General features: G+C 31.4%; 4 protein-coding genes and 15 non-coding genes across 19 annotated transcripts in view; 10 read left to right on the top strand and 9 right to left on the bottom strand.

Annotated features, from left to right (window-relative positions):
* Positions 1-7,525, bottom strand: part of LOC145743065 (triple functional domain protein-like) — a 40,506-nt gene extending 32,981 nt beyond the window's left edge. The window contains exons 1-9 of the mRNA XM_082560943.1: positions 7,389-7,525; positions 6,637-6,751; positions 4,940-5,129; positions 4,277-4,498; positions 3,770-3,902; positions 2,687-2,868; positions 2,339-2,461; positions 907-1,052; positions 1-199 (exon numbers count right to left, since the gene is read on the bottom strand). The exon at positions 1-199 is cut by the window's left edge and continues 1 nt beyond it. Of these exons, the coding sequence (XP_082417069.1) occupies positions 1-199; positions 907-1,052; positions 2,339-2,461; positions 2,687-2,868; positions 3,770-3,902; positions 4,277-4,498; positions 4,940-5,129; positions 6,637-6,751; positions 7,389-7,473 (1,395 nt within the window). The 5' untranslated portion in view covers positions 7,474-7,525. The remainder of the gene's footprint in view (positions 200-906; positions 1,053-2,338; positions 2,462-2,686; positions 2,869-3,769; positions 3,903-4,276; positions 4,499-4,939; positions 5,130-6,636; positions 6,752-7,388) is intronic.
* A 719-nt stretch (positions 7,526-8,244) lies between these two features.
* LOC145743066 (beta-1,3-galactosyltransferase 1-like) lies at positions 8,245-9,415 on the top strand. Its single transcript, XM_082560944.1, has one exon. It carries the CDS (start codon positions 8,325-8,327, stop codon positions 9,351-9,353), a length of 1,029 nt encoding a protein of 342 aa, XP_082417070.1. The 5' UTR covers positions 8,245-8,324; the 3' UTR covers positions 9,354-9,415.
* A 710-nt stretch (positions 9,416-10,125) lies between these two features.
* On the bottom strand, positions 10,126-12,955 carry LOC145743068 (prohibitin 1-like). The gene is made up of 7 exons (XM_082560947.1): positions 12,737-12,955; positions 12,318-12,479; positions 12,040-12,182; positions 11,875-11,928; positions 11,266-11,424; positions 10,750-10,828; positions 10,126-10,417 (listed from the first exon to the last, which is right to left on the bottom strand). Exons 1-7 carry the CDS (start codon positions 12,819-12,821, stop codon positions 10,278-10,280), a joined length of 822 nt encoding a protein of 273 aa, XP_082417073.1. The 5' UTR covers positions 12,822-12,955; the 3' UTR covers positions 10,126-10,277.
* Positions 12,956-15,120: 2,165 nt separating this feature from the next.
* LOC145743170 (protein SLC31A2-like) lies at positions 15,121-18,209 on the top strand. Its single transcript, XM_082561080.1, has 4 exons — positions 15,121-15,405; positions 16,228-16,318; positions 16,662-16,851; positions 17,251-18,209. Exons 1-4 carry the CDS (start codon positions 15,397-15,399, stop codon positions 17,522-17,524), a joined length of 564 nt encoding a protein of 187 aa, XP_082417206.1. The 5' UTR covers positions 15,121-15,396; the 3' UTR covers positions 17,525-18,209.
* A 509-nt stretch (positions 18,210-18,718) lies between these two features.
* Positions 18,719-18,882, bottom strand: LOC145744293 (U1 spliceosomal RNA). The gene has a single exon (XR_014281161.1). It is a non-coding gene; the product is annotated as a U1 spliceosomal RNA (small nuclear RNA).
* A 345-nt stretch (positions 18,883-19,227) lies between these two features.
* On the bottom strand, positions 19,228-19,391 carry LOC145744292 (U1 spliceosomal RNA). Its single transcript, XR_014281160.1, has one exon. It is a non-coding gene; the product is annotated as a U1 spliceosomal RNA (small nuclear RNA).
* A 302-nt stretch (positions 19,392-19,693) lies between these two features.
* Positions 19,694-19,856, bottom strand: LOC145744316 (U1 spliceosomal RNA). Its single transcript, XR_014281183.1, has one exon. It is a non-coding gene; the product is annotated as a U1 spliceosomal RNA (small nuclear RNA).
* Positions 19,857-20,198: 342 nt separating this feature from the next.
* LOC145744242 (U1 spliceosomal RNA) lies at positions 20,199-20,362 on the bottom strand. Its single transcript, XR_014281114.1, has one exon. It is a non-coding gene; the product is annotated as a U1 spliceosomal RNA (small nuclear RNA).
* Positions 20,363-20,720: 358 nt separating this feature from the next.
* Positions 20,721-20,884, bottom strand: LOC145744240 (U1 spliceosomal RNA). Its single transcript, XR_014281113.1, has one exon. It is a non-coding gene; the product is annotated as a U1 spliceosomal RNA (small nuclear RNA).
* Positions 20,885-21,227: 343 nt separating this feature from the next.
* On the bottom strand, positions 21,228-21,385 carry LOC145744317 (U1 spliceosomal RNA). The gene has a single exon (XR_014281184.1). It is a non-coding gene; the product is annotated as a U1 spliceosomal RNA (small nuclear RNA).
* A 338-nt stretch (positions 21,386-21,723) lies between these two features.
* On the bottom strand, positions 21,724-21,887 carry LOC145744207 (U1 spliceosomal RNA). Its single transcript, XR_014281082.1, has one exon. It is a non-coding gene; the product is annotated as a U1 spliceosomal RNA (small nuclear RNA).
* Positions 21,888-22,216: 329 nt separating this feature from the next.
* Positions 22,217-22,379, top strand: LOC145744181 (U1 spliceosomal RNA). Its single transcript, XR_014281057.1, has one exon. It is a non-coding gene; the product is annotated as a U1 spliceosomal RNA (small nuclear RNA).
* Positions 22,380-22,739: 360 nt separating this feature from the next.
* LOC145744276 (U1 spliceosomal RNA) lies at positions 22,740-22,903 on the top strand. Its single transcript, XR_014281145.1, has one exon. It is a non-coding gene; the product is annotated as a U1 spliceosomal RNA (small nuclear RNA).
* Positions 22,904-23,262: 359 nt separating this feature from the next.
* Positions 23,263-23,426, top strand: LOC145744302 (U1 spliceosomal RNA). The gene has a single exon (XR_014281170.1). It is a non-coding gene; the product is annotated as a U1 spliceosomal RNA (small nuclear RNA).
* Positions 23,427-23,763: 337 nt separating this feature from the next.
* Positions 23,764-23,926, top strand: LOC145744185 (U1 spliceosomal RNA). The gene has a single exon (XR_014281061.1). It is a non-coding gene; the product is annotated as a U1 spliceosomal RNA (small nuclear RNA).
* Positions 23,927-24,286: 360 nt separating this feature from the next.
* LOC145744245 (U1 spliceosomal RNA) lies at positions 24,287-24,450 on the top strand. Its single transcript, XR_014281117.1, has one exon. It is a non-coding gene; the product is annotated as a U1 spliceosomal RNA (small nuclear RNA).
* A 358-nt stretch (positions 24,451-24,808) lies between these two features.
* Positions 24,809-24,972, top strand: LOC145744360 (U1 spliceosomal RNA). Its single transcript, XR_014281223.1, has one exon. It is a non-coding gene; the product is annotated as a U1 spliceosomal RNA (small nuclear RNA).
* A 345-nt stretch (positions 24,973-25,317) lies between these two features.
* Positions 25,318-25,481, top strand: LOC145744344 (U1 spliceosomal RNA). The gene has a single exon (XR_014281208.1). It is a non-coding gene; the product is annotated as a U1 spliceosomal RNA (small nuclear RNA).
* Positions 25,482-25,838: 357 nt separating this feature from the next.
* Positions 25,839-26,002, top strand: LOC145744345 (U1 spliceosomal RNA). The gene has a single exon (XR_014281209.1). It is a non-coding gene; the product is annotated as a U1 spliceosomal RNA (small nuclear RNA).
* The last annotated feature ends 250 nt before the right edge of the window (positions 26,003-26,252 follow it).

The raw sequence follows: 26,252 nt of genomic DNA on the forward strand, positions 1-26,252 counted from the left end.
ATGATAAGACTCGGTTATTCTGCTGTGCAAGTTGTGATGCTTTTGTAAACTTTGTTCCAGTACAGTAATTGCTGCAACTGTGGTTTTACCATCAGTAGGATAGCGTTCGTCGTTATCACAATCCCTCCTCCATTCCACAGAACTTGAGACAAATCTCTCAACTTTTTGGTGAAATTTTACAGCAAGTGCCATCAAACGACTAAACAAAAGTACAAAAAATGCAAAATTATTTTGTAAGTGAACCTAAAATTAAAATTCATGAAATATTTAAATGTTTATACATATAGATTGTTGAAAGTAAATACTAACGTAATTAAACACATTATAACTACACCATCATATAAAGATAAAAATGTTTTATAGAGCCAATATTCCAGACAATATTTTAAGTAAAATAAACATAAGTTAAAAATTTTTTGGCTAAAAAGTGTGCAAAAATATGTTAACATTTCTTTTCATGATAACAGTCAGGCATTTCAATGTAACAAAAATTAATTCATTTTATTATGATATGCTTTGCAAAACAGTAAAGACATTTTTAAAAATATTTAGATTTGTGTACATTTTTAACATGTTTGATGTTAAATATATTTAAACATAAAAAAGGTAATATCCTTACAAAGCTCAAAGCTGATAAAAGTTCTTAACAAACTTTAACTGACTGACCAATCTTTACCTTTCATCTCTAATAGTTGAACAATTTTAAATCATTTTTGATACAAGTGTTTAAACTGAACTGCATTTTAGTGGTACCATATTAAGTAATATTATCAAAACTAATCAACTGTGAAATAGACAGAATTTAAACAATATCAACAAATTTTTAAAAAAAGCATTACAGGATTTGGCCAATCTAAATATGTGAGCCATCCCATCATTATTTTACTATACACTGTTAAATTATACCTTCTTTCATCAAGTGCTGCAGCAAATATCTTCCACTCGAGATCCAAGTTAGCTGAGATTCCTCTAATTTCATCCGCAGCATAATGGTTTGCTTCTAACAGCTTGTTTGCAACTAACATTACCCGATGAACATTAACGTACACACTCTGTTGAATTAAAATAATTAAATTAAAAAGGTTAGAACTCTTGGGTCAATACCATTTATTGTTGGGTTCGATCCCTACTGTTTTCCAGTTGCAAACAGCTTATATAAGGCACTATAAACAATAAAAATTTCTATCAAGCTAAAACTAAGGCAGTTTTATACCAGGTAATGTGATCAATAATTTTAAAACTGCATAAATAATGAAAAAATGATAAACAAAAATGTAGTAACTTTAATAACTCTTATGCTTAAAGTGCCAAGGCATGTTAAAAAAAGTTAGTTATTCAATAAAGGTTGTATTTATTTAAAATAATAAAATATTTTTTTTTATTTTACAGTATATTACAAAAAAAAAATAAAATTTTTTGTTTCACCATAAAATTAAACTCATGAAAGTCAATCATAGATAAATATGTAACTTAGCCTTTACAAGCTGATATTTTTGCTTTAAATTACAAACAAAAAATTCCGAATCAATATTTATTCTCTGATAACCAACCTCTTAAAACATAAAATTCAAGCAAGTTAATAAAAAAAAACCAACATGTAGTAAAATATGTAAAATCAAATTTTACTGAGTAATAACCGGTTTAATTGAAAAGTAAAGTAGCCCGTAAATCTTTAATGACTACTGTAAGTTCTTTTGTAAACAAATCTTTAAATTGTAAGGCCAATTATACTAAAACAAGCCTAAAGCTAGTTTACTTTACTATCATTAAGTACAAAAAAAATTAAAAAAAAAAAACTCTTTTGTTAGGTAATATAAATAAAAAAATACATTAATATAAAATAATAGCTTTACAAAAATCATATTGTAATAATAATAAAAAACTTAAAGCCTACTTTAAATTAAAAAACAAATTTTTATTTTTAAGGGAAGTTTTTTTTAAGCGCTTTTAAAATATTAATAAAAAACGAAAAAATATTCTCACATAATATGGTAATTATAAAACTTAAAAAATGGGCCATAAAATCAATGATCACAAAAAAATTATGACTGAGTTTTAAAACTTGCTAATTACTGGTTATAAAATGTCAAAAAATGGTGTTGTAAAATATAACTGCCTTCATACATGATTTTAAAATATTTAAATTTAAATTTAAAACGATTGTTTTCTGATAATAAACATAAGAATAGTTTAAATAATTTCAGATAATAACTTACTGAAGTATCACTTTACCACCAGCAATAATTTTTGTAAAATTCTCTAGGGTGAAAATAACTTGGCAACTACATTACATTTTTAAATCCATTTAACTAGATAACAAAAGAAATAGAAAATTTACCATTGAATTGGTTGCGAAATGTCGGTGACTCTCTTGTAAATCAGAAGCTTGCTGATAACTAGAACCGATGTCTGCACAGGTTCCAACAAACAATGCACGGTTCTGTTTAATCCAATCAAACATCTAGCAACAATTTTTGAAAATATTAAATTAACAATACCCAATGATTCTCATCTAAACTAGTCAATTGCTGGCCATTATGAGCTGTATGTAAAATGCACTAAAAACAGCATTTTTTATATTAAAGAAATTAACATTGGACATACATGAAAATGTCATCCACTAAATTGTATTATACCATATCTGGGTTATTGTTTTATGCAGTGACATTTAACCAAATAAGATTACCTTATTTGCATCTTGCTGAAACATTCGCAACTGATAACAATGATCGAGTTTAACTTTTCTTAAATGCCACATATTTTGAAGTTGGTTTCTTGTTCCGTGTAGTTTTTCAACGAGGTTATGAATTCGTGGCGCAGCACTTTGAAAATCAGAATTGCCTGATAAAAATACGCCGGTGGTGCTACCTGTAAATCATAAAATATATCCTTTTTTTTCTAGTTTGAAAAAATAATTTAAATTTTATTAATTGACTTTTGGGGTAAAATAGGTTAAATTGTTGGGGGAAAAAGGTTTTTGGGTAAAAATGATAGGTAAAATAGGGCTTTTATTAAGTACAAATTATCTGACAATTTTTTTTTATAAAACAAAAGGTAGTTATTAGTTAACATGAAATAATAAGAGATAGCAATGTAGTTGTAATTGTTTAAAAACCCTAAGTGATATATTAAAAATTTCTCCCATTCTGATTACATCTTAAACTAACACAACATACCACAATATTTAAAATTTTTTAACTGTGTATTAGTTTGATCGTAACATAGTATAAGCAAAAAGTTATATAACATGTAAGTAGTACTTTAAGATATAGAAAAATACCTAACCAAAATTTTTCTAAATTTTTTAAATTTTGAAATTAATTTTTTTTAATTAATTACATGTTTAATCATGATTATGTATGAACTTGTAATTTTTTCTTATTTTAGCTGCAACATATTATCTATGTTAGAAAAAACAAACACACAGCTGCGTGTTGTAACATTAACATTTATGTAACATTTATAAGTTATAAAAACATCGGTCATAAATTTAACATTCATAGTTTAAACTGTTACACCAAATTTTTATATTCAGACTGAAAAGTATATTTCTAGAGAAAAAGTTAAAAAAAAAATTCAACCACACTAGGACACCTTGCAAACTTTTTTGTAACACTTAAAAAAAATAATTTAGGATAATTAATTTAAACTTACAATTGTACAACTATTTTTTTATATATAAAAGATTTAAAATTTTTTGTTTTTCACAAAAGAAAGTTTTATATTTATAAATACTTGAAATTAATTTAAATTGTTTTGCAAATCTTACCAGAAAATCCACTGTCTGCATCACAATTATTTCCATTTATTCTTTTTAATAAAGTTTGACCTTGATTGTCCAGTTGTTCTATGGGAGCATTTGTTATTTTTTTCTTGAGCTTGATATGCTCTTCAATCATAAGCTGTTTAATTAAAAATATAATTACAAAATAAACAAGCTTATAATGTGCAAAACATTTACAATGATTTAGTTTTAATAAAAAATTAAATAAAAAAAAAATTACTTAATATTTATATACATCATTTTTTAATATTGCAAATCATTTATTTTAGTTAAAATTACCCAGTTTCAAAAAAAAAAATTTTATGTATTAAACAAATTTTATTAACAGTTTATTTAAGTTGCTAAATAAGAAATAAACACTATTAAAAACTATAGATACTAAAATTATTTATTAGTTTTATAAATAATTTAGTTTACAATTAATTATAAAAAAAATTAAAAATCCTTATTTAAAATAATTGATAACTATTCTTACTATTAATAATATTTTACCTTTGCACCATCCTGGTCTTGTGCAAATTGTTCTCTTGATAGAATATGTTCAATATCATGTAACTTATCCAACACATCCAATGCATCCCAGATAAATTCCTCGAAAACAATCCGTAATTCTATCCACTCATCGTGATCGTAAGATAAAGTTCCTCCCAAAGCAGGGGTGAGCTGACGAGGATCTATGGCTTTACAAAGGCCTTCGATAGACACTGGATGAATCTAATAACATTTTAGAATTTTACTACATTTTACAGGTTTCTTAATCCACTTTATTTTATATTTTTGTTAAATATTTAACTAAATAACATTTTACCGGTTTTCAGGTTGCCATTAACAGGGGGGCCAATACGTAAAAGAGTTGCCTTTACAAAAAGTAATAGCCCAACTGCCAAAATACACAGAAAACCAAAACAACATCCCAAAATTTTAAATTTTAAAAAACAACATTTTTCCAACAATAGATCTTTTAATTAAAATTAAAAAATTTATTTTTAGTAAAAATTGTGTAAAAAGAGTTATATAGTAGTAAAATTGTGTTTTAAAGCAAAAAGATAAAGTGGTTTTCAAAAATATAACAGTAATCCACAGAAAATACCAGATTTAAAATTTTAATTGAACATCGCCAGATATTACATTGTTTAGTCTGTCGTTTTAACTTACCTCGAAAGAAAATTTATTGCTTCCGAAGTTGGTTCTTTGTTTTTGCCAGAAATTATCCGACTTAATAATGTAAACTGCATTGATTTTAGTGAAGTGATCTTGTAAAACCTTTAAGATTGGTTTAATGACATGCCAAGTAGATCCTCTCATATCCATTACCACCGTGAAACCAGATTGCAAGACCTCATCACTAGAACAATATAAACTACATTTGTAAATTATATAAAAAGATTTAATAGTTTAATACTATATTATTATGTTAACTGTAAATTTGGCCCAATTACATCATAAAATTCAATCCCTATAAATATACAATAAAAACAATAACTTTTGAAAACATTTGTGATCAACCAAAAATAATCATTAATAAAAAAATACATTTAAACATAATTTCATCCTGAAAAAAATAAAAAAAATAAAGCACTACTTTTCACTAATAGATTTTATACCTCATGAGTTAAAGAATAAAGTTTATATAAACTTAATTTATATATAAATAAATTTAATTAAGCAAACATTGATATACATTAATTAAAAGTTTTTAAAAAGTGACCTAAGTTTTTATATTTTAACAAATTTATTTTGTTCCAAACAATCTAAAAATATGAATATTCAGTATTTACTAAACGAAATTGTTTTGTATAATATTTACTAAACAAAACTTTTAAATAAAAGGCAGCAAAAATAATAAAACAAAAACATGTTTGTACAAAAATGGTAGGCTATAATTTAACCTTAAAACTTAAAAATAATTAGTTACAATTCCATTAGATATTTACTGTGACATATTTAGTTTTTAGTTTAAGGCATATTGTATTACAATAACATTCTTATTTTAATATCAAAAAACACAAAATATATTAATATAATAATTTAACACAGAAAGATCTAGTCCAAAACTAGCCATTTACATAAAAGTTAGACAACTTACCAAGAATAAAGAAGCAAAACATATACTACCTAATCCAACTTGAGTAATGTTTCAAGTATATATCGTTTATACTTGTTTGTACAAAAATGTTTTAAATAAAGCTATGAGTAAGTTATAAAAGCAGATTATGATTTCAAAAATATATCAACCTGAAGAAATTTTAACCCTAAACTGCTCAACCAGTGGGACTTTATTAATGTATTTTAACTACATACAAAATCATAAATAAAATTTGAATAGACAAATTTTCTGAACTTCATCACAGTCTAAAGTCATAATAACAAAAACTTAAATTTTGTAAAATAATTAGAAAATATGCATTTTCCAGGTAAAAGATTATTGATTTTTAGTTTAAAAAAATTACATGAAAATCGGGAATTAAAAAAGTTAATTTTAGGCCTATTTTGTTAAATCTGGTTAATATAATCTCAGTAAAATAATGAATTAGTGATATAGGCCACATGCTAAACTGGTTCTTATCACTGACAAAGTTTTACAAATCAATAAGCTTAAAATAGATATAAACAATATTGATTGTAGTGGTTTTATTTCATATATAATTTATTGCTGGTATATATTTTAAATGAATTTCTTCTTTAAAAAAAATCAATAAGTGTTGTGTTAAATAAAAGTACAGCCAGATAAATTAAGTGAACATTTCTATAGCAAGTACATTAACAAACAATCAGGCCTATTATAAACAAATAAATGACATTCTAAGATATTGCTAGAATATTTGTCTATTTAATTATACACAATAATATACCTTGGTACACTAGACAAGTAAGAAATGAGACATTTTAAGTTCTCTTGTGACACCTTTTCAGTGTTTTGCCATGCTGGGAAAGTAAGAATCGGGCCACCATGCTGATCTCTTCCTCCTAAAAAAAATGTTAAAAGATAATATTTATATACATAGTGTTTAACCATTTTTAGTATAGCTTAGTTTAAGACATTATGCATACAAGTTGATTGCCTGCTCTGTAAGGTGCATTTTGATATTCATGAAATAGTTGCAACTTACATCTATAATATAATACCTCCCAATCACAAACAACATTTTGAAAAAACATATAGCGTAAACTAAGCTCCACTATGAATATATTGTATTGCACATACTAATATAGTATTGGTTCTCTGCCACTGTGACAGAGTTCTAAATATTATTAACAAAAAATTGTAAACTAAAATTGATTAAAATCACTTGGAACTTGAAACCGCCAGCATGGTGTAGGAGTTAGAACACTTCTAACACGACATGAGTTCGATCCCGACTGCTGTTAGGCAGTCACCCTTGAGTAAGGTGTTATAAACGAAAAGAACTCCCGCTGAGCCACAGGTTGATCAACAGCTTAATTATCTGGCAATTATAATCAATAATATCCCAAACTGCCAAAGGCAACTAGACACTGAGTCGGGGTAACAGTTGTTACTGTGTGTTTAGGTTGTAAAATTAACCTTCCCACATCGAAGTTAAAGTTATATTATATATAAAAAAAAACATGAAACACAGCTTACCGGATAAAAAGGCCAACTTTTCCTTCAATAAATGAAGTAAGTCAATGGCTCTTATTCTATCCGCCATTGTATTTTCCCCGTACATTGATACGCAACTTATCTTACTAAGTTAACATTCTACAAACTTTAATTTACAATTTAATCATATATAACTGAAACATAAAGCAAGTGTTAATTATCATTAAAATAGATAATAAAGAGATACTTTTTTACCAACTGCAAACAAAAGACAGGCTTAAATTCAAGTAGACGTGTCCCCTTTAATATTTTAATATTATCTAAAAAACTTACAAACAACTGATTATGAACAGCGTAAATGTCGTTTGTCTGTCTACTGTCTGTTGTGATTATTTAGTACTGCTTCTAAAACCACAAATTTTATAATATAAAACCGTTAATTACTGTCTTATAATACTATTTTTTTGTCTTATACGTTACGTGAATTTTAATATGTTTATGGCGCTATAACCACTATGATAATACCTTTTGCTTGCATACCCACAAACACTAAACACGGATTCGCGAAACAAGGGTAGTGACTTTTATTTTACGAACAAAGAAATAATCCTATTCTGTTTTTAGACAGATGGCACTCTAAGCATAAGCATACATAACAAAGCATCGCCTTTCGCTTAGCTTTAATATATAACAATAAAATAAAAATATGTTTTAAATTTTTGGTATAAAATTAAAACTGTTAATAACTGAAATTTATAAGGCGAGCAAAAATCCAATTTTGTAGCAAGTAAAAAAGTAAGTCATTTTTACACTAGTATATTGCCCAAGGCACTCTTGTTAGACACCGTAGTGTTAACGCTTACAGCTGTGTAATGCAAAACGTTCAAATAGAAAATGTTTTTTTACAAAAAAGAAATCCTGGCAACTTTGCTTGGATTGACAGTAATACTTTTGATTAATTTGTTAACTATCAACAGAATGGCTTCCAGTATAAGTCATAGCTATCCCAAAGCAGCTGATACCTACATGGATTATCAAAACATTGAACATACTAAACTGTTTAACAGTGTATGTAAAATAGAAAATAAAATTGTCATTAGTAGACAAGATAAGTTTACTTTACCTATAAAGTATGCAGAAATAAAACAAGATTTTATTATATTAGACGGGGGAACTAATGGTTTAGTTTTTCCATGGAAATTTATAACATCTTATCAGGATAATATTTGGATGACATTTCTTATTAAAACCGGGGCAAACAATTTCGAAAGAAGGAAAGTTATTCGACAGACATGGGGCTCTGTCGAACAAATAAAAGGAAAAACAATTAACCATTTGTTTTTAATTGGAGTTGTATCCGAAACACCAAATATTCAGAAAAAAATTATTGAAGAAAACAATATTTATGGTGATTTACTGCAATTTGATTTTGAGGAAAACTATAAAACCCTCCCGCACAAAGTCTTGGGAGCATTTAAGTGGTTGACTAAATTCGCAGTTTCGCATAAACCACAAAAAGTAGAGTCTCGATTTTATTCTATAACAGACGATGATTGTGTCATAAACTTAAATCGTCTGAGTTCAGAATTTAGAAGAATTGAAAAAGTGGACGATAGACAAGTTGTCTACTGCGGATATAAGTACGACACTTCTGCTAAACCGCATCGCGAAAGAACTTCAAAGTGGTATATCCCGAAGGCACTGTACTCAAATCAAGTTTTTCCACCTTTTTGTCATGGTGCATTTTGGACATTGTCATTCCCCATCTTGCAATCAATTTCTTGCATTTCCCAGATAACCAACAAGTCAACCTTTTTTCTAGAGGATGTTTTGATAACTGGCATTTTGCGAGAAAAATTGCAATTAGGCAATAACACGATTAAGCCCGTATTCAAAGATGTTAATGTTGAAAAACGGCATCCGTTTTTATTTCATGCTGGAGGTGAAGGGTATACCCAAGATAAAATTATTTCTTTAATGAAATCTAAATGGAAATCATTGTCTTAAAACTGCTTAACTTATTTTTATTTAATTTTAAGCGCAGCTAAATTATTAAAGCCAGGCTAATCGTTTTAAAATTTATTACTATTAAAACAGTTTTAACATATTAGCTATATTAATTTTCTATAATTCTGAAATTTTATAAACATGCAATTTCTTGTGTAATAAAAAATATAGGCAACATATACCTATTCTATTTTTTAAAGAATCACTAAGACGCAAGGTTAATTTTTTATTTTACTTACTTAAAAACTTGCACTAATTTAAAGAAAATTATTGTTTTAAAAATTGAACGAGAAGTTTTCTAGATATCGGGTGTAAAGTTACAAAAAGGTGAAATTTTTGTTGCTAGCGAGTAACGTGACGTGGACGTTACAGTAGTGTATATAAATATGCTGGAAAACACGAAAAATGATCTAACTTTGCCTTAAATGATCCATTTTTTGGCAAAAATTTGGCATGAAAAACAATTTATTTCCACAATAAGATCCTACTTTCAAAGTATAATCTTACTTAATGAATTTTAAATCTAATCCAAAATTTTGGCCTCCTTGTCATGGAAATTTACTGATTTAAACTAATTAACGTGGTTTTTAGACAAAAATTAATAGGATCATTAAGACACAAATAGCAAACACATGGAACCGTAGAATCTTTCGTGCCCGACAGGTATGTTTATTCAAAACTTAGCAGTAACAGATTTAAATGATACAAAACTGTTTTGTAAACACAATCCTCTCTTGAATGTCTATCGAGCAAGCTCTCAAAAAATAGTGCACCAAATCAACAAGATTTACAATACAAATCGTTTTAATTACCAAAAACACAATTATATTTGTACACTTTAATGCAATGCAGCCAACTGAGTTAGTTACACAAAATTCCTAGTGACAAAATAGTTTCAAAAATCCAACTATAAACTCGGCATTTTTATTGGCCAGGGTTTAGAGACAACAAAACACTCTGGTTTGGAGGAAGGTAACTAACATTTCTTGATTTTGACATAAGACCAGCAATTTCTTCAGCAGCTTCTAATTTACGAAGTAAAATAAGACCCTCGCCAGCTTCAGCTGTGTAGAAAGATTTCTCGTTACTCTGTTTATTCGTTTTATTGAACAAGGTAACAAAAAAAGTGCAGTAATTAAAACTCATAGCTTTACTAAATGAGGTTATGGGTTGAATCACCACTGCTTCCATATTAGAGTGCCAATAACGAAGTACAACAAACTCCTGTTAAGCCAAACTAAATAACAGCCGAATTGTCGTGCAATAAGTTTAATAATTTCCAAAACTGCAAAAGGCAACTCAAGACTGGCTTAGGATATAGGTAAGTTAAGTCATTCATCGTAGATAAATAAATGTGAAAAATAAATTTGCTTATTTAAAAACAATTAGTACTAACCAACTGATTTAGCAATCATTTCAGCAGCTTTGGCATCTCCCTCTGCTGTTGTTATTGCAGCAATCTTTTGCTGTTCAGCCTAAGTAAACGAAATTAAAAACACTTTATACAAATATATTTGCCAGAAACCCTTTATCTTGCTTAAAAATGGCGATAAACTATATAATACCATTTTGCAAAAAAATTGTAATTTTAAACCGGCAGGGTGGTGTTGTGGTCAGAACACTTGCCACACTACATGAGGTCGTGAGTTTGCTCTCACATGCTGTAGTACCCTTGGGTAAGATGCTATAAACAGTATAAAGTCCTGCTGAGTCAGAACTTAATCAGCAGGGTAATTATTGGGCAATTATATTCTATAATATTCCAAACTGCCAAAACAACTTGAGACAAAGCCAGATTAACTGATGTTACTCTATGTTTAGGCCGCAAAGTCGACCTTCCCACATCAAGAATAAAAATATAAAAAAAACTGTTAACATTTTATTTAAAAAAAAATAGTAAAATTTTTTTTACTTTTTCCACAACAAATCGAGCCCTTTCAGCTTCTTGCTGTGCTACTTGTTTTTGTTCGACAGCTGATGTAAACTCATGACCAAATGTTAAATGTGTCAAAGAAACATCATCCAAAATTAAACCAAATGCATCCGCTCTTTCTGCCAAATCTTCACTTACCTATAAAGCATATTCTTGTTTTTTTAAGGTAGACCACTGACAAAAAGATTATTCCAAAAAACTTGAAGATAACAAAAAGGATATGAAACTCCAAATTAGATTTTTACCTAGTAAGGATTATGTTTACTTTAAGGTACATAAAAATCTTAAAGTATATAAATATGTAAAACATATGTAAAAAATTTAAAAATTAATAAGACATTATTGGAATTATAAAAAAATCATTACTTCTATAGTAATAAAGGTAGAATTAGGGCATGCATATTTTAAGTATATTTTAAGTTAGAGCATTATATTTAAGCATATATATATTTAAAAAAAACATAAAAATATTAAGAAATTTGACGAGAACCGTGAAGGTAATAAGATATTTTATGAGAACCATAAAAGTAATGACTAAAATCGGAAACTGCAAAGCACACATAATCCAATATTAAAAAGAAAAAATACCTGACGTGATACGGTTTCTCTTTGAGTAATCAAATCACTGGCATCAAAACGAGCCTACAAAAAATGAATAAAATTGGAATTGACATAAATTAAAAAGCTTGTATATATTACAACATGATTACACAAACTACTAACTTTAAAATATATTAAAAAAAAATATCTTACAACAACAGCTTTTAAAACTTCATTTGTGATTGAAGGTAGAATTCTTTCATCATAATCCTCGCCGATCGTTGTAAAAATATTTGGAAGTTGAGAAGGTTTGGGACGAAACAAAATACGAAGAGTAATGTTAACGTTTTGCAAATCTTTAAAAAAAAAATTATTTTTCACTTTTAAATTTTTGAGTTGAAAATAAAAAATATTAAAAACATAACTTAGTATAAATATATATATATTTTATTTTAAATAATATTTTAAACAATATTAATAATATTTCACACCTTTTGATCCAGTGATTACAGGTATATTCCTTGGTCTTGCTCTGCAGTCAAAAATAATAGGCTTTTGTATATAGGGAATAAGAAAGTGGGTACCTTCATTGGAAACTGTTTGTTTTACCCCTGCAATTCGATCAAATATTACCCCCCTACAGCCTGCGTCGACTAAAACATAACAAAAATTTTTGTAAATAAAAATGTTTTATGACAGTCATTTATATAGACTGCACTTTATTAGGTTGCCAGTAACCTTGTACCAATAAAATTTGTCCATGGCAATGAATTATTTATATAAAATAAAAATTTAACTATTTTACAGAGTATATATATAATATTTTTTCTGAACGCAAAGCAAAATATCTATTTTAAGACATTATCTGATTATATATACAAAGTTACAAATCAAAATTAAAATCTAATACCATTATAAAGTGCACTGTTGATGATGCCACCTGCAATAGCAACGCCAATACCAAGTTTTCCAAGTCTAGAAAGTAGAGCATCCATTTTCAATAAGTATTGTCGCTATTGTTTTTTGTTAAATAAGAAGAAACGGTTTCAGCAGTTCAGGTTTTCACGAAAGTAGTTGTCAAGTTATATATATTGAAATATTATATTTAACATAAAATTCTAAATTTACGCTTTCTAAATTGTAAAACAAAAACACATTAAAAAACTTTACTTATGTATTTAAGTTTACGGAAAAACAGATAAATAATCTGCAATTATATTTTACACGTGATTTCATCAGCATGCTAAGGTGGGTAGACACTTTATTAATTTGTCGATTTTTGTATTTTAATAAAGTAAACTTTTACACCACGTTATGGTCCAATTAGAATTTTATTTTAGTAAAATAAAGAAATAATTGTAAAAAACATCACTTCGTATAAACTGTAAAATAACTAAGTAAAAATACGTACTTTTTCCAAATTTATGTCTAAAAATATATCTTATTAAATCGTCAAATAAATAAAAAAAATTTCCTTAAATGCGTATTAATTTTATACGGACTTAAAATTAAAAAAATCATTATATTATTTTATATTAGGATCGCTAAAGTTTTTTTTTATCTCAGATAAAAAATTACCGCAGTAAGTCACATGCGCCCAACAATTTTGAAATGACGTCATAATTTTTTCGTCTCATAATTTAGCCTATCGTTTGGGTGGCGATATAAAAAGATTATTGACTGAATTAGTTAAATTAAAAAACGTAATTCACCATATGATGAATATATTCAATATGTAACGTTATGATTTTTATTTAGTAAATAGTTACCAGTTAAATAAAATTAAAAATTGCAATATATTTATTTCCCAAGTTGTTGTATGCCCCCGAAGCCGTCAGTTGGTATAGTATTTCGAACTAAAATATACTTTCAAATGATCGCTTCTAATTTTGTTGCTCTTGTGCGATCCGGCACAGTTTCAAAAAAAAACTTTAAAAAATTTAATTGTAGTTTGAGTTGTGCAAAAATTGGCACCAAACCGATAACCCGCTAATCGTTGTTTAACGAAATTAACTTTTGCGTAAAAAGTTAAGTTAAGTAAGTGCATGTTGATATAAAAACGAATACTTAGAAGTAAAACAGAGTGGGATTCGTTTTTCGCCTAAAGGAGCGGGATATCGTTTCTTTTATAGTATTTAAAATGTCGATAATTAGCGAAAACGCAAAATGTGCAACTTAAAACTGCACAAACTTATTTATAATTGCAGAACCTAACTGTGATTAAATTTTTTTAAACTCCATAATGTCGAAAAGTATTTTAAATTAACTTGCAAATAAAAAGATTTGTCGAATTTTCGACATATTTGTTAACAGTTTTCGGTCGATAGTTTGCGTAAACTTAATTTGTTCATTTTGAAAATTAACATACACCTTCTTTTTAATTTGTTTCATATGATGTTAAATTTTTTTGAATTTTATAATGTCGGAAAGAATTTTAAATTAACTCGGAAATAAAAAGATTTGTCGAATTTTTGGCATATTTGTTAACAGTTTTCGGTCGATAGTTTGCGTAAACTTAATTTATTCATTTTGAAAATTAACATACACCTTTTTTTTAATTTGTTTCATATGATGTTAAATTTTTTTGAATTTCTTAATGTTGGAAAGTATTTTAATTCGGGTAGGAGCGAAATCTTGTTTCTTTATTGTTTTTTGATTTTACTATAACTTTTGCAAGCATAAGTAGTTTTGCTTTAAGCTTTGCCTGCAAATTTAATTTATATTTATTTATTTATGAATAAAATTTGGCTCGTATATTTTTTAGGAAAAGTAGTTTCTACTGGAGAGTGGGATTCGTTTTTCGCTTAAAGGAGCGGGATATTGTTTCTTTTATAGTATTTAAAATGTCGATAATTAGCGAAAACGCATAATGTGCAACTTAAAACTGCGCAAACTTATTTATAATTGCAGAACCTAGCTGTGATTACATTTTTTTTAAATTTCATAATTTCGGAAAGTCTTTTTAATTGGGTCGGAGCGAATTCTTGTTTCTTTATTGTTTTTTGACTTTACTATAACATTTGATATTGTTTATTTAATATTATTTAAAATGTCTATGAGTTTTGCTAACGCAAAATCTGCATTTTGCGAAATTGCCTGGTTTATTATCCGAGTCAAAATTGGGATAAACAAAGAGAATAATATTAACATTACTGTAATAATTATGTTTAGTTTTTTGTACTAACGATTTAACAATTTATGTCAACAGACACTTACGCGGAAAAATGCGGAGTTCTGCTGGGATTAAAAAAAATAAAAATTCTAGCAGAATGACAGTAGTGATTGATGTATGAAATTACCACTTACATTGCTCCGCCTTTTAGTAGATATATTTTTGACTGTGTTTGCTAAAAAGGACCGCAAAAAACTTTTTCTTTATCTTTCCCTTCCCGCTTTTCCACACTTTAGTGCTTTCTGTGTTCCCGGTCTAGAGTTTATTCACCAAACGAACAACGTCGCTCACATTCAGACAAGTGAAAGCTATTCTTTGCGATTGGCAAAAAACTTGGAATTTTAAAACTGCTATTTTGTTTTGTGTCGTATGTTCCTACCCTAGAGGTTGATCAAATTATGATGCAGGTGTGTTGTTTTAATGTTTTTTTTAAATTTTTTTAGTCATTAATAAATCACGAGTTGCCCTTGCTGATGCTGATTAAGCGTAGGCTCAGCAGGAGTTTATAGTGTTTATAGCCCCTTACTTAAAGGCTCTACAGCATAAGAGCAGTGGCGAATGAACCCATGACCTCATAGATAAAGGTCAAATTTTCTGACCATTACACCAAGCTGCCATTATAAATATATATTTCCAGATTTCAGCTCGATTTAGTTTATCTTTATGATTAAATTTTAAGGCTAGGTGGTCAGGTGGGGTTACTTTACTAAGAGGACAAAAAGGGTCAATTACAAAAATTCGCTCTTTAACTCTTTGTCTATGTGCATTTCAAATAGTTTTCGTTTATAATTCTAAATTTTAAAAAGCCCCTTTAAAGTAGTGTAAAACAATATATCTCTACAAAATGCAAAAATAAACTCAGTTTTGTTTTATTTGTCTACTTCAGGATTTTAAAGTTGTTTTTAAATTAAACGAAAACATTTATTTTAATGTCATAACAATTAATTTTACATCATTCAAAAGTGGTTTTGTTACTAAAGTAAAAGAGACCCTTTTTTAAATTTTCAAGCTAAACTACGCTAAAAGAAAAGAATTTGTAATATTGGCAGATTCTTTGGCATGCGCTCATGCATGATACCCATCAGTAATTTGAATTCTACACAATGCCCTAATAGTCCTTTTAAACTCAGTCAGTAGAACTATTTACCTCAGAGAATGCTCTCTGTCTGCTATGGGCGATTTTTTTGCTGATATTTCTTAAGCTAATTCTATCATTAAATTAATTTTAGAGCTACTTTTCTTGGTTTAACCTGCCATTTTCATTTCTATTTGAAAAATGGGTTATTGGTGCTGCAACTAGTCTTGGATTCACATGTTTAGGTAAATAAAATTGCCTTTTGTTATAACATCTTTATAAGAACTGTTTTTATCATTATACTTAATGTAGAATCACACTTTTACTCTGACTCAGTGTTAAAATGCCTTAGAAGTTTTGAATTTTATTGATCATTTTGCCAGTTAATTAACATTATCTTTGGTATTTGGCTTGTTCATACTGTTTATAGTTTAAAGGTGTCTCCTTTTTTCATTTTACCTAATAAATAAAATATAACTGATTAGTTTTGATACTATATTGGTTGTAAATACTGAAAGAGAATAAACTTGTTTTTATATATATAATATATATTTTGGTAAAACATTTTTAAAATTTATCCTTTTGAAGTGGTGTTCAGCATAGCTGTTTTACTCGAGGGGTTACGAGTTTTGTCTATTACTGTTCGTGAATTTTTTTATGCGATTCCGCTAACACCAATACCATCTGATCATGGCATTAACTCCATGGAAAGTTCGATGGAATCTTTGACTAGTTCTATTAAAGTCACTGATAGTTTGATTTATGTAAAGAAACAACGGTATGTTGACTAATGTGAAGGTTAAATATATTATTCAACTACTTAAATAATAAGAGTATAACGTAATATTGAAAAATATTCAGTTTATTATGTTTTTCACTGCATGAGGTATTTCGATCGATTCTCGCTGGTTTCATGTTTAAGCCCATTTAAGAAGGGTGCTATAAATGGTAGAAACTCCTGCTAAGCCTAATACTAATTGACTTGTTAATTGTTGTCAGCATTTTTACTGTTATTCCAAAATGCCTAAGGCAACTCAATACTGGGTTGGGGTTACAAATGTAGCTTTATGTTTAGGCTGTGAAGTCGGCCTATTCACATTAAGGATATAGATAAAAAACTAAAAGAAAGTTTCTCATTTTTGCACTTCAATTTTTTAACATACATTGTTTTACACAGAATTAAGAACCACTGCCTTCAAAGTATATTTCATGTTATTAAAGTACTGGGAAGTTATGGTTTAATGCTTGCTGTGATGACATTTAATGGATACATTGCAATCTCACTTTTACTCGGAGCAACCCTTGGATATTTTGTGTTTTGTCATAATTTACAGAATCCTGAAATTGAACCCTGCCAAAATGAATCTATAACTAGGACCACTACGGTTGCTTCTAGTTGTTCTAACTCAACTGGTCCATCTCTGAGTCATTTAGTTGTGGAAGAACTGTAATTTGTAATTGAATGCAGATTTTATTTTTTAACGCAATTCAGTGTTTTATTTTTCTTTTAACTTTTAAGCTAATATTATGTTGTTTATGTTTTGGTTTTGTTGATTTGCAAAATAAGTTATATCAAGGTGCAGACATTTTATAATTATTAGGGGACAGGATGACAGCATACTATACTGTTGTAACTTACATAACAAGAAGATTTTTATGTTGTAGTTCTTTTTAAAGTTTATTCAATATTTTTTAGGTTGTGCCCATTTAAAAAAAATACGACTTATTAAAACACAAATTTATTTTAATTAAATGCACCTGTTCAAATCAGGCATTGTAAATTTTACCTATATTACTAATTTTTGTCTCGACAACAGAAAACTTGCAATAAATACTATTTTGTAATAATAATAAATTTAACTTTTATTGTTGTTGTTAATTGCCTTTATACTTGTAAATTATTGTTCATCAAAAATATATTTTAAATAATGTTTATTTTAATTAATCAATTTGTTGAAATTTATTTAGAAATGTTAAGTATTAGTTATAAATCCCAATTACACATTAACTATTTTTTTGTCGCCATTGTTTTTACTACAATTTATTTTTGCAATGTTACAACAGATTGAATTGGCATTTTATGGAACCAAAAGGTTTTGCACTGTTTTATTTTTCCATTATTTTAAAGCCACATAAGTTGTAGGTGTTTTTTTTGTTTAATAAACTATAAATTAAGAAAAAAAATTTTAGTAAATATTTGTTAGAAGCTTGGTAAATCTATTTATGGGAAAAGTTTATATCAACTTTAAAATAGTAACAATAATTTTACAACAAATTATACAAGTTTAAACTTACACAAATAGCTTTACATTTTTGTAACCAATTAAGTAATAAACAGTATCAATTGGAAGCCTGCTAGATACCCCTATTATCATTTTTCACAATTTGGGAGTAACATGCTGATTGTTTACAAAAACTTTGAAAAAATTTAAACCAAAATTTCACGTCACTATTAATTGAAAGTATGCCGCATTCATTGGATTTAAGCCAATCCAACAAAGCAACACTTTTTGCTTATATTTCGACGTTTTGCGTATAGCATAGGAATAAATGTATATTGCTTAAATAGATAGATTACGTACATAAAACAGCAAGTAGGTACCGATATTTGCACCAACATCAATAACACACAAAATTAATCAAATAAAGGGTTAACGCGAACGCAGACCCCACTATCACAAATTATACGACCGAGTTACCCACATTTGGGGTAATCGCAGATGTCAGCTCAGTCGAAGTGCAATGACTGAGCCTGGCCATGAGCCCACTGCCTGCCTGATCGCAGTGAAGACCCTCGTCAGGTAAGTATCCCGCATATATCGCAATCGCACGGCTGCCGCACGAATTATAACTTTCCATTTGTGGTGCTCGCGCAAATATTCTCTAACAATTTAACAAGTTTTTGGGTCATTTTTTTATAATTTGAAAATGGACGCAACAGTGGCGTATACCGGTCATAGCATTCAGTTACGAGCTAAAAGAAATCGGATTTAAGCAAAACCAATAAAGCAACACTTTTTGCTTATATTTCGACGTTTTGCGTATAGCTTAGGAATAAATGTATATTGCTTAAATAGATAGATTACGTACATAAAACAGCAAGTAAGTACCGATATTTGCACCAAACATCAATAACACACAAAATTAATCAAATAAAGGGTTAGCGCGAACGCAGACTCCACTATCACAAATTATACGACCGAGTTACCCACATTTGGGGTAATCGCAGATGTCAGCTCAGTCGAAGTGCAATGACTGAGCCTGGCCATGGGCCCACTGCCTGCCTGATCGCAGTGAAGACCCTCGTCAGGTAAGTATCCCGCGTATATCGCAATCGCACGGCTGCCGCACGAATTATAACTTTCCATTTGTGGTGCTCGCGCAAATATTCTCTAACAATTAAACAGGTTTTTATGTAATTATTTTTTTTGATTTGAAAATAGACACCACAGTTGCGTATACCGGTCATGGCATCAGATTAAAACGTAAAAGAAATCGGATTTAAATCAAAGCAACATTTTTCGCTTATATTTCGACTTTTTTGCGTATAGCTTAACTGCAACAGCAAGTTAGTACCGGTATTTGCAACAAACATCATTATCACACAAAGTTAATAAAATAAAGGGTTAGCGCGAACGCAGACCCCACTATCACAAAGTATATGACGGCGTTATCACATTTGGGGTAATCGCAACGGTCAGTTCAGTCGAAGTGCAATGACTGAGCCTCGCCCTGGGCCCACTGCCTGCCTGATCGCAGAGAAGACCCTTGTCAGGTAAGTATGCCGCATACATCGCAAACGGACGGCTGTCCAATGAATTATAACTTTCCATTTGTGGTGCTCGCGCAAATATTCTCTAACAATTAAACAGGTTTTTATGTTATTATTTCTATAAATTTGAAAAAGGACGCCACAGTGGCATATACCGGTCATGGCGTTCGATTACGAGCTAAAAGGAATCGGATTTAATCCAAACCAACAAAGCAACATTTTTGCTTATATTTCGACGTTTAGCGTATAGCTTAAGAATAAATGTATATTGCTTAACTAGATTACCTGCAATAGCAAGTTGGTACGTACCGGTATTTGCACCAAACATCATTATCACACAAAATTAATAAAATAAAGGGTTAGCGCGAACGCAGACCCCACTATCACAAATTATACGAACGAGTTACCCACATTTGGGGTAATCGCAGAGGCCAGCTCAGTCAAAGTGCAATGGCTGAGCCTCGCCCTGGACCCACTGCCTGCCTGATCGCAGTGAATACCCTCGTCAGGTAAGTATGCTCCATACATCGCAAACGGACGGCTGCCGAATGAATTATAACTTCCCATTTGTGGTGCTCGCGCAAATATTCTCTAACAATTAAACAGGTTTTTATGTAATTATTTTTTTTGATTTGAAATTGGACACCACAGTGGCGTATACCGGTCATGGCATTCGATTACGATTTGAAAGAAATAGGATTTAAGCCAAATCAACAAAGCAACACTTTTCGCTTATATTTCGACGTTTTGCGTATAGCTTAAGAATAAATGTATATTGCTTAACTAGATAGATTACGTTACATATAACAAACATACAGAGTAAGTAGGTACCGATATTTTCAACAAACATCAATAACACACAAAATTAATAAAATAAAGGGTTAGCGCGAACGCAGACCTCACTATCAGAAATTATACGACCGAGTTACCCGCATTTGGGGTAATCGCAGAGGTCAGCTCAGTCGAAGTGCAATGACTGAGCCTTGCCCTGAGCCCACTGCCTGCCTGATCGCAGTGAAGACCCTCGTCAGGTAAGTATGCCGCATACATCGCAATTGCATGGCAGCCGAATGAATTATAACTTTCCATTTGTGGTGCTCGCGCAAATATTCTCTAACAATTAAACAAGTTTTTATGTAATTATTTTTTTGATTTGAAAAAGGACGCCACAGTGGCATATACCGGTCATGGCATTCGATTACGAGCTGAAAGAAATCGGATTTAAGCCAAATCAACAAAGCAACATTTATCGATTATATTTCGACGTTTTGCGTATAGCTTAAGAATAAATGTATATTGCTTTACGTTACATACAACAAACATACAGTAAGTAGGTACCGATATTTGCAACAAACATCAATAACACACAAAATTAATAAAATAAAGGGTTAGCGCGAACGCAGACCCCACTATCACAAATTATACGACCGAGTTACCCACATTTGGGGTAATCGCAGAAGTCAGCTTATTCGAAGTGCAATGGCTGAGCCTCGCCCTGGGCACACTGCCTGCCTTGTGAAGACCCTCGTCAGGTAAGGATGCCGCATTCATCGCAAACGGACGGCTGCCCAATGAATTATAACTTCCCATTTGTGGTGCTCGTGCAAATATTCTCTAACAATTAAACAGGTTTTTATGTTATTATTTCTATAAATTTTAAAAAGGACGCCACAGTGGCATATACCGGTCATGGCGTTCGATTACGAGCTAAAAGGAATCGGATTTAATCCAAACCAACAAAGCAACATTTTTGCTTATATTTCGACGTTTAGCGTATAGCTTAAGAATAAATGTATATTGCTTAACTAGATTACCTGCAACAGCAAGTTGGTACCGGTATTTGCACCAAACATCAATAACACACAAAATTAATAAAATAAAGGGTTAGCGCGAACGCAGACCCCACTATCACAAATTATACGACCGAGTTACCCACATTTGGGGTAATCGCAGAGGTTAGCTCAGTCGAAGTGCAATGACTGAGCCTCGCCCTGGGCCCACTGCCTGCCTGATCGCATTAAATACCCTCGTCAGGTAAGTATGCCGCATACATCGCAATTGCATGGCAGCCAAATGAATTATAACTTTCCATTTGTGGTGCTCGCGCAAATATTCTCTAACAATTAAACAGGTTTTTATGTAGTTATTTTATTTGATTTGAAAAAGGACGCCACAGTGGCGTATACCGGTCATGGCATTCGATTACGAGCTGCAAGAAATATGACCGGTATACGCCACTGTGGCGTCCTTTTTCACATCAAAAAAAATAATTACATAAAAACCTGTTTAATTGTTAGAGAATATTTGCGCGAGCACCACAAATGGAAATTTATAATTCAATCGGCTGCCGTGCAATTGCGATGTATGCGGCATACTTACCTGACGAGGGTCTTCACTGCGATCAGGCAGGCAGTGGGCCCAGGGCGAGGCTCAGTCATTGCACTTCGACTGAGCTGACCTCTGCGATTACCCCAAATGTGGGTAACTCGGTCGTATAATTTGTGATAGTGTGGTCTGCGTTCGCGCTAACCCTTTATTTTATTAATTTTGTGTGTTATTGATGTTTGTTGCCAAATATCGGTACCTACTTACTCTGTATGTTTGTTATATGTAACGTAATCTATCTAGTTAAGCAATATACATTTATTCTTAAGCTATACGCAAAATGTCGAAATATAAGCGAAAAGTGTTGCTTTGTTGATTTGGCTTAAATCTTATTTCTTTCAGCTCGTATTCGAATGCCATGACCGGTATATGCCACTGTGGCGTCCTTTTTCAAATCAAAAAAAATAATTACATAAAAACCTGTTTAATTGTTAGAGAATATTTGCGCGAGCACCACAAATGGGAAGTTATTATTCATTTGGCAGCAGTCCGTTTGCGATGTATGCAGAATACTTACCTCACGAGGGTCTTCACTGCGATCGGGCAGGCACTGGGCCCAGGGCGAGGCTCAGTCATTGCACTTCGACTGAGCTGACCTCTGCGATTACCCCAAATGTGGGTAACTCGGTCGTATAATCTGTGATAGTGGGGTCTGCGTTCGCGCTAACCCTTTATTTTATTAATTTTGTGTGTTATTGATGTTTGTTGCCAAATATCGGTAACTACTTACTCTGTATGTTTGTTATATGTAATGTAATCTATCTAGTTAAGCAATATACATTTATTCTTAAGCTATACGCAAAACGTCGAAATATAAGCGAAAAGTGTTGCTTTGTTGATTTGGCTTAAATCCGATTTCTTTCAGCTCGTAATCGAATGCCATGACCGGTATACGCCACTGTGGCGTCCTTTTTCAAATCAAAAAAAATAATTACATAAAAACCTGTTTAATTGTTAGAGAATATTTGCGCGAGCACCACAAATAGGAAGTTATAATTCATTGGGCAGCCGTCCGTTTGCGATGTATGCGGCATACTTACCTGACGAGGGTATTCAATGCAATCAGTCAGGCAGTGGGCCCAGGGCGAGGCTCAGTCATTGCAATTCGACTGAGCTGACCTCTGCGATTGCCCCAAATGCGGGTAACTCGGTCGTATAATTTGTGATAGTGGGGTCTGCGGTCGCGCTAACCCTTTATTTTATAATTTTGTGTGATAATGATGTTTGGTGCAAATACCGGTACCAACTTGCTGTTGCAGGTAATCTAGTTAAGCAATATACATTTATTCTTAAGCTATACGCTAAACGTCGAAATATAAGCAAAAATGTTGCTTTGTTGGTTTGGATTAAATCCGATTCCTTTTAGCTCGTAATCGAACGCCATGACCGGTATATGCCACTGTGGCCTCCTTTTTAAAATTTATAGAAATAATAACATAAAAACCTGTTTAATTGTTAGAGAATATTTGCGCGAGCACCACAAATGGAAATTTATAATTCAATCGGCTGCCGTGCAATTGCGAAGTATGCGGCATACTTACCTGACGAGGGTCTTCACTGCGATCAGGCAGGCAGTGGGCCCAGGGCGAGGCTCAGTCATTGCACTTCGACTGAGCTGACCTCTGCGATTACCCCAAATGTGGGTAACTCGGTCGTATAATTTGTGATAGTGTGGTTTGCGTTCGCGCTAACCCTTTATTTTATTAATTTTGTGTGTTATTGATGTTTGTTGCCAAATATCGGTACCTACTTACTCTGTATGTTTGTTATATGTAACGTAATCTATCTAGTTAAGCAATATACATTTATTCTTAAGCTATACGCAAAATGTCGAAATATAAGCGAAAAGTGTTGCTTTGTTGATTTGGCTTAAATCCTATTTCTTTCAGCTCGTATTCGAATGCCATGACCGGTATATGCCACTGTGGCGTCCTTTTTCAAATCAAAAAAAATAATTACATAAAAACCTGTTTAATTGTTAGAGAATATTTGCGCGAGCACCACAAATGGGAAGTTATTATTCATTTGGCAGCAGTCCGTTTGCGATGTATGCAGAATACTTACCTCACGAGGGTCTTCACTGCGATCGGGCAGGCAGTGGGCCCAGGGCGAGGCTCAGTCATTGCACTTCGACTGAGCTGACCTCTGCGATTACCCCAAATGTGGGTAACTCGGTCGTATAATCTGTGATAGTGGGGTCTGCGTTCGCGCTAACCCTTTATTTTATTAATTTTGTGTGTTATTGATGTTTGTTGCCAAATATCGGTACCTACTTACTCTGTATGTTTGTTATATGTAACGTAATCTATCTAGTTAAGCAATATACATTTATTCTTAAGCTATACGCTAAACGTCGAAATATAAGAAAAAATGTTGCTTTGTTGGTTTGGATTAAATCCGATTCCTTTTAGCTCGTAATCGAACGCCATGACCGGTATATGCCACTGTGGCGTCCTTTTTAAAATTTATAGAAATAATAACATAAAAACCTGTTTAATTGTTAGAGAATATTTGCGCGAGCACCACAAATGGGAAGTTATTATTCATTGGGCAGCCGTCCGTTTGCGATGAATGCGGCATACTTACCTGACGAGGGTCTTCACTGCGATCAGGCAGGCAGTGGGCCCAGGGCGAGGCTCAGTCATTGCACTTCGATTGAGCTGACCTCTGCGATTACCCCAAATGTGGGTAACTCGGTCGTATAGTTTGTGATAGTGGGGTCTGCGTTCGCGCTAACCCTTTATTTTATTAATTTTGTGTGTTATTGATGTTTGTTGCAAATATCGGTACCTACTTACTGTATGTAACATAATTTATCTAGTTAAGCAATATACATTTATTCTTAAGCTATATGCAAAACGTCGAAATACAAGCGAAAAGTGTTGCTTTGTTGATTTGGCTTAAATCCGATTTCTTTCAGCTCGTATTCGAATGCCATGACCGGTATATGCCACTGTGGCGTCCTTTTTCAAATCAAAAAAAAGAATTACATAAAAACCTGTTTAATTGTTAGAGAATATTTGTGCGAGCACCACAAATGGAAAGTTATAATTCATTCGGCTGCCGTCCGTTTGCGATGGATGCGGCATACTTACCTGACGAGGGTATTCACTGCGATCAGGCAGGCAGTGGGCCCAGGGCGAGGCTCAGTCATTGCACTTCGACTGAGCTGACCTCTGCGATTACCCCAAATGTGGGTAACTCGGTCGTATAATTTGTGATAGTGGGGTCTGCGTTCGCGCTAACCCTTTATTTTATTAATTTTGTGTGTTATTGATGTTTGCTGCCAAATATCGGTACCTACTTACTCTGTATGTTTGTTATATGTAACGTAATCTATCTAGTTAAGCAATATACATTTATTCTTAAGCTATACGCTAAACGTCGAAATATAAGAAAAAATGTTGCTTTGTTGGTTTGGATTAAATCCGATTCCATTTAGCTCGTAATCGAACGCCATGACCGGTATATGCCACTGTGGCGTCCTTTTTAAAATTTATAGAAATAATAACATAAAAACCTGTTTAATTGTTAGAGAATATTTGCGCGAGCACCACAAATGGGAAGTTATAATTCATTGGCTGCCGTCCGTTTGCGATGGATGCGGCATACTTACCTGACGAGGGTATTCACTGCGATCAGGCAGGCAGTGGGCCCAGGGCGAGGCTCAGTCATTGCACTTCGACTGAGCTGACCTCTGCGATTACCCCAAATGTGGGTAACTCGGTCGTATAATTTGTGATAGTGGGGTCTGCGTTCGCGCTAACCCTTTATTTTATTAATTTTGTGTGATAATGATGTTTGGTGCAAATACCGGTACCAACTTGCTGTTGCAGGTAATCTAGTTAAGCAATATACATTTATTCTTAAGCTATACGCTAAACGTCGAAATATAAGCAAAAATGTTGCTTTGTTGGTTTGGATTAAATCCGATTCCTTTTAGCTCGTAATCGAACGCCATGACCGGTATATGCCACTGTGGCGTCCTTTTTAAAATTTATAGAAATAATAACATAAAAACC

The sequence above is a fragment of the Corella eumyota genome, chromosome 2 (genome assembly GCF_963082875.1).
Source record: "Corella eumyota chromosome 2, kaCorEumy4.1, whole genome shotgun sequence".
Lineage (NCBI taxonomy): Eukaryota > Metazoa > Chordata > Ascidiacea > Phlebobranchia > Corellidae > Corella > Corella eumyota.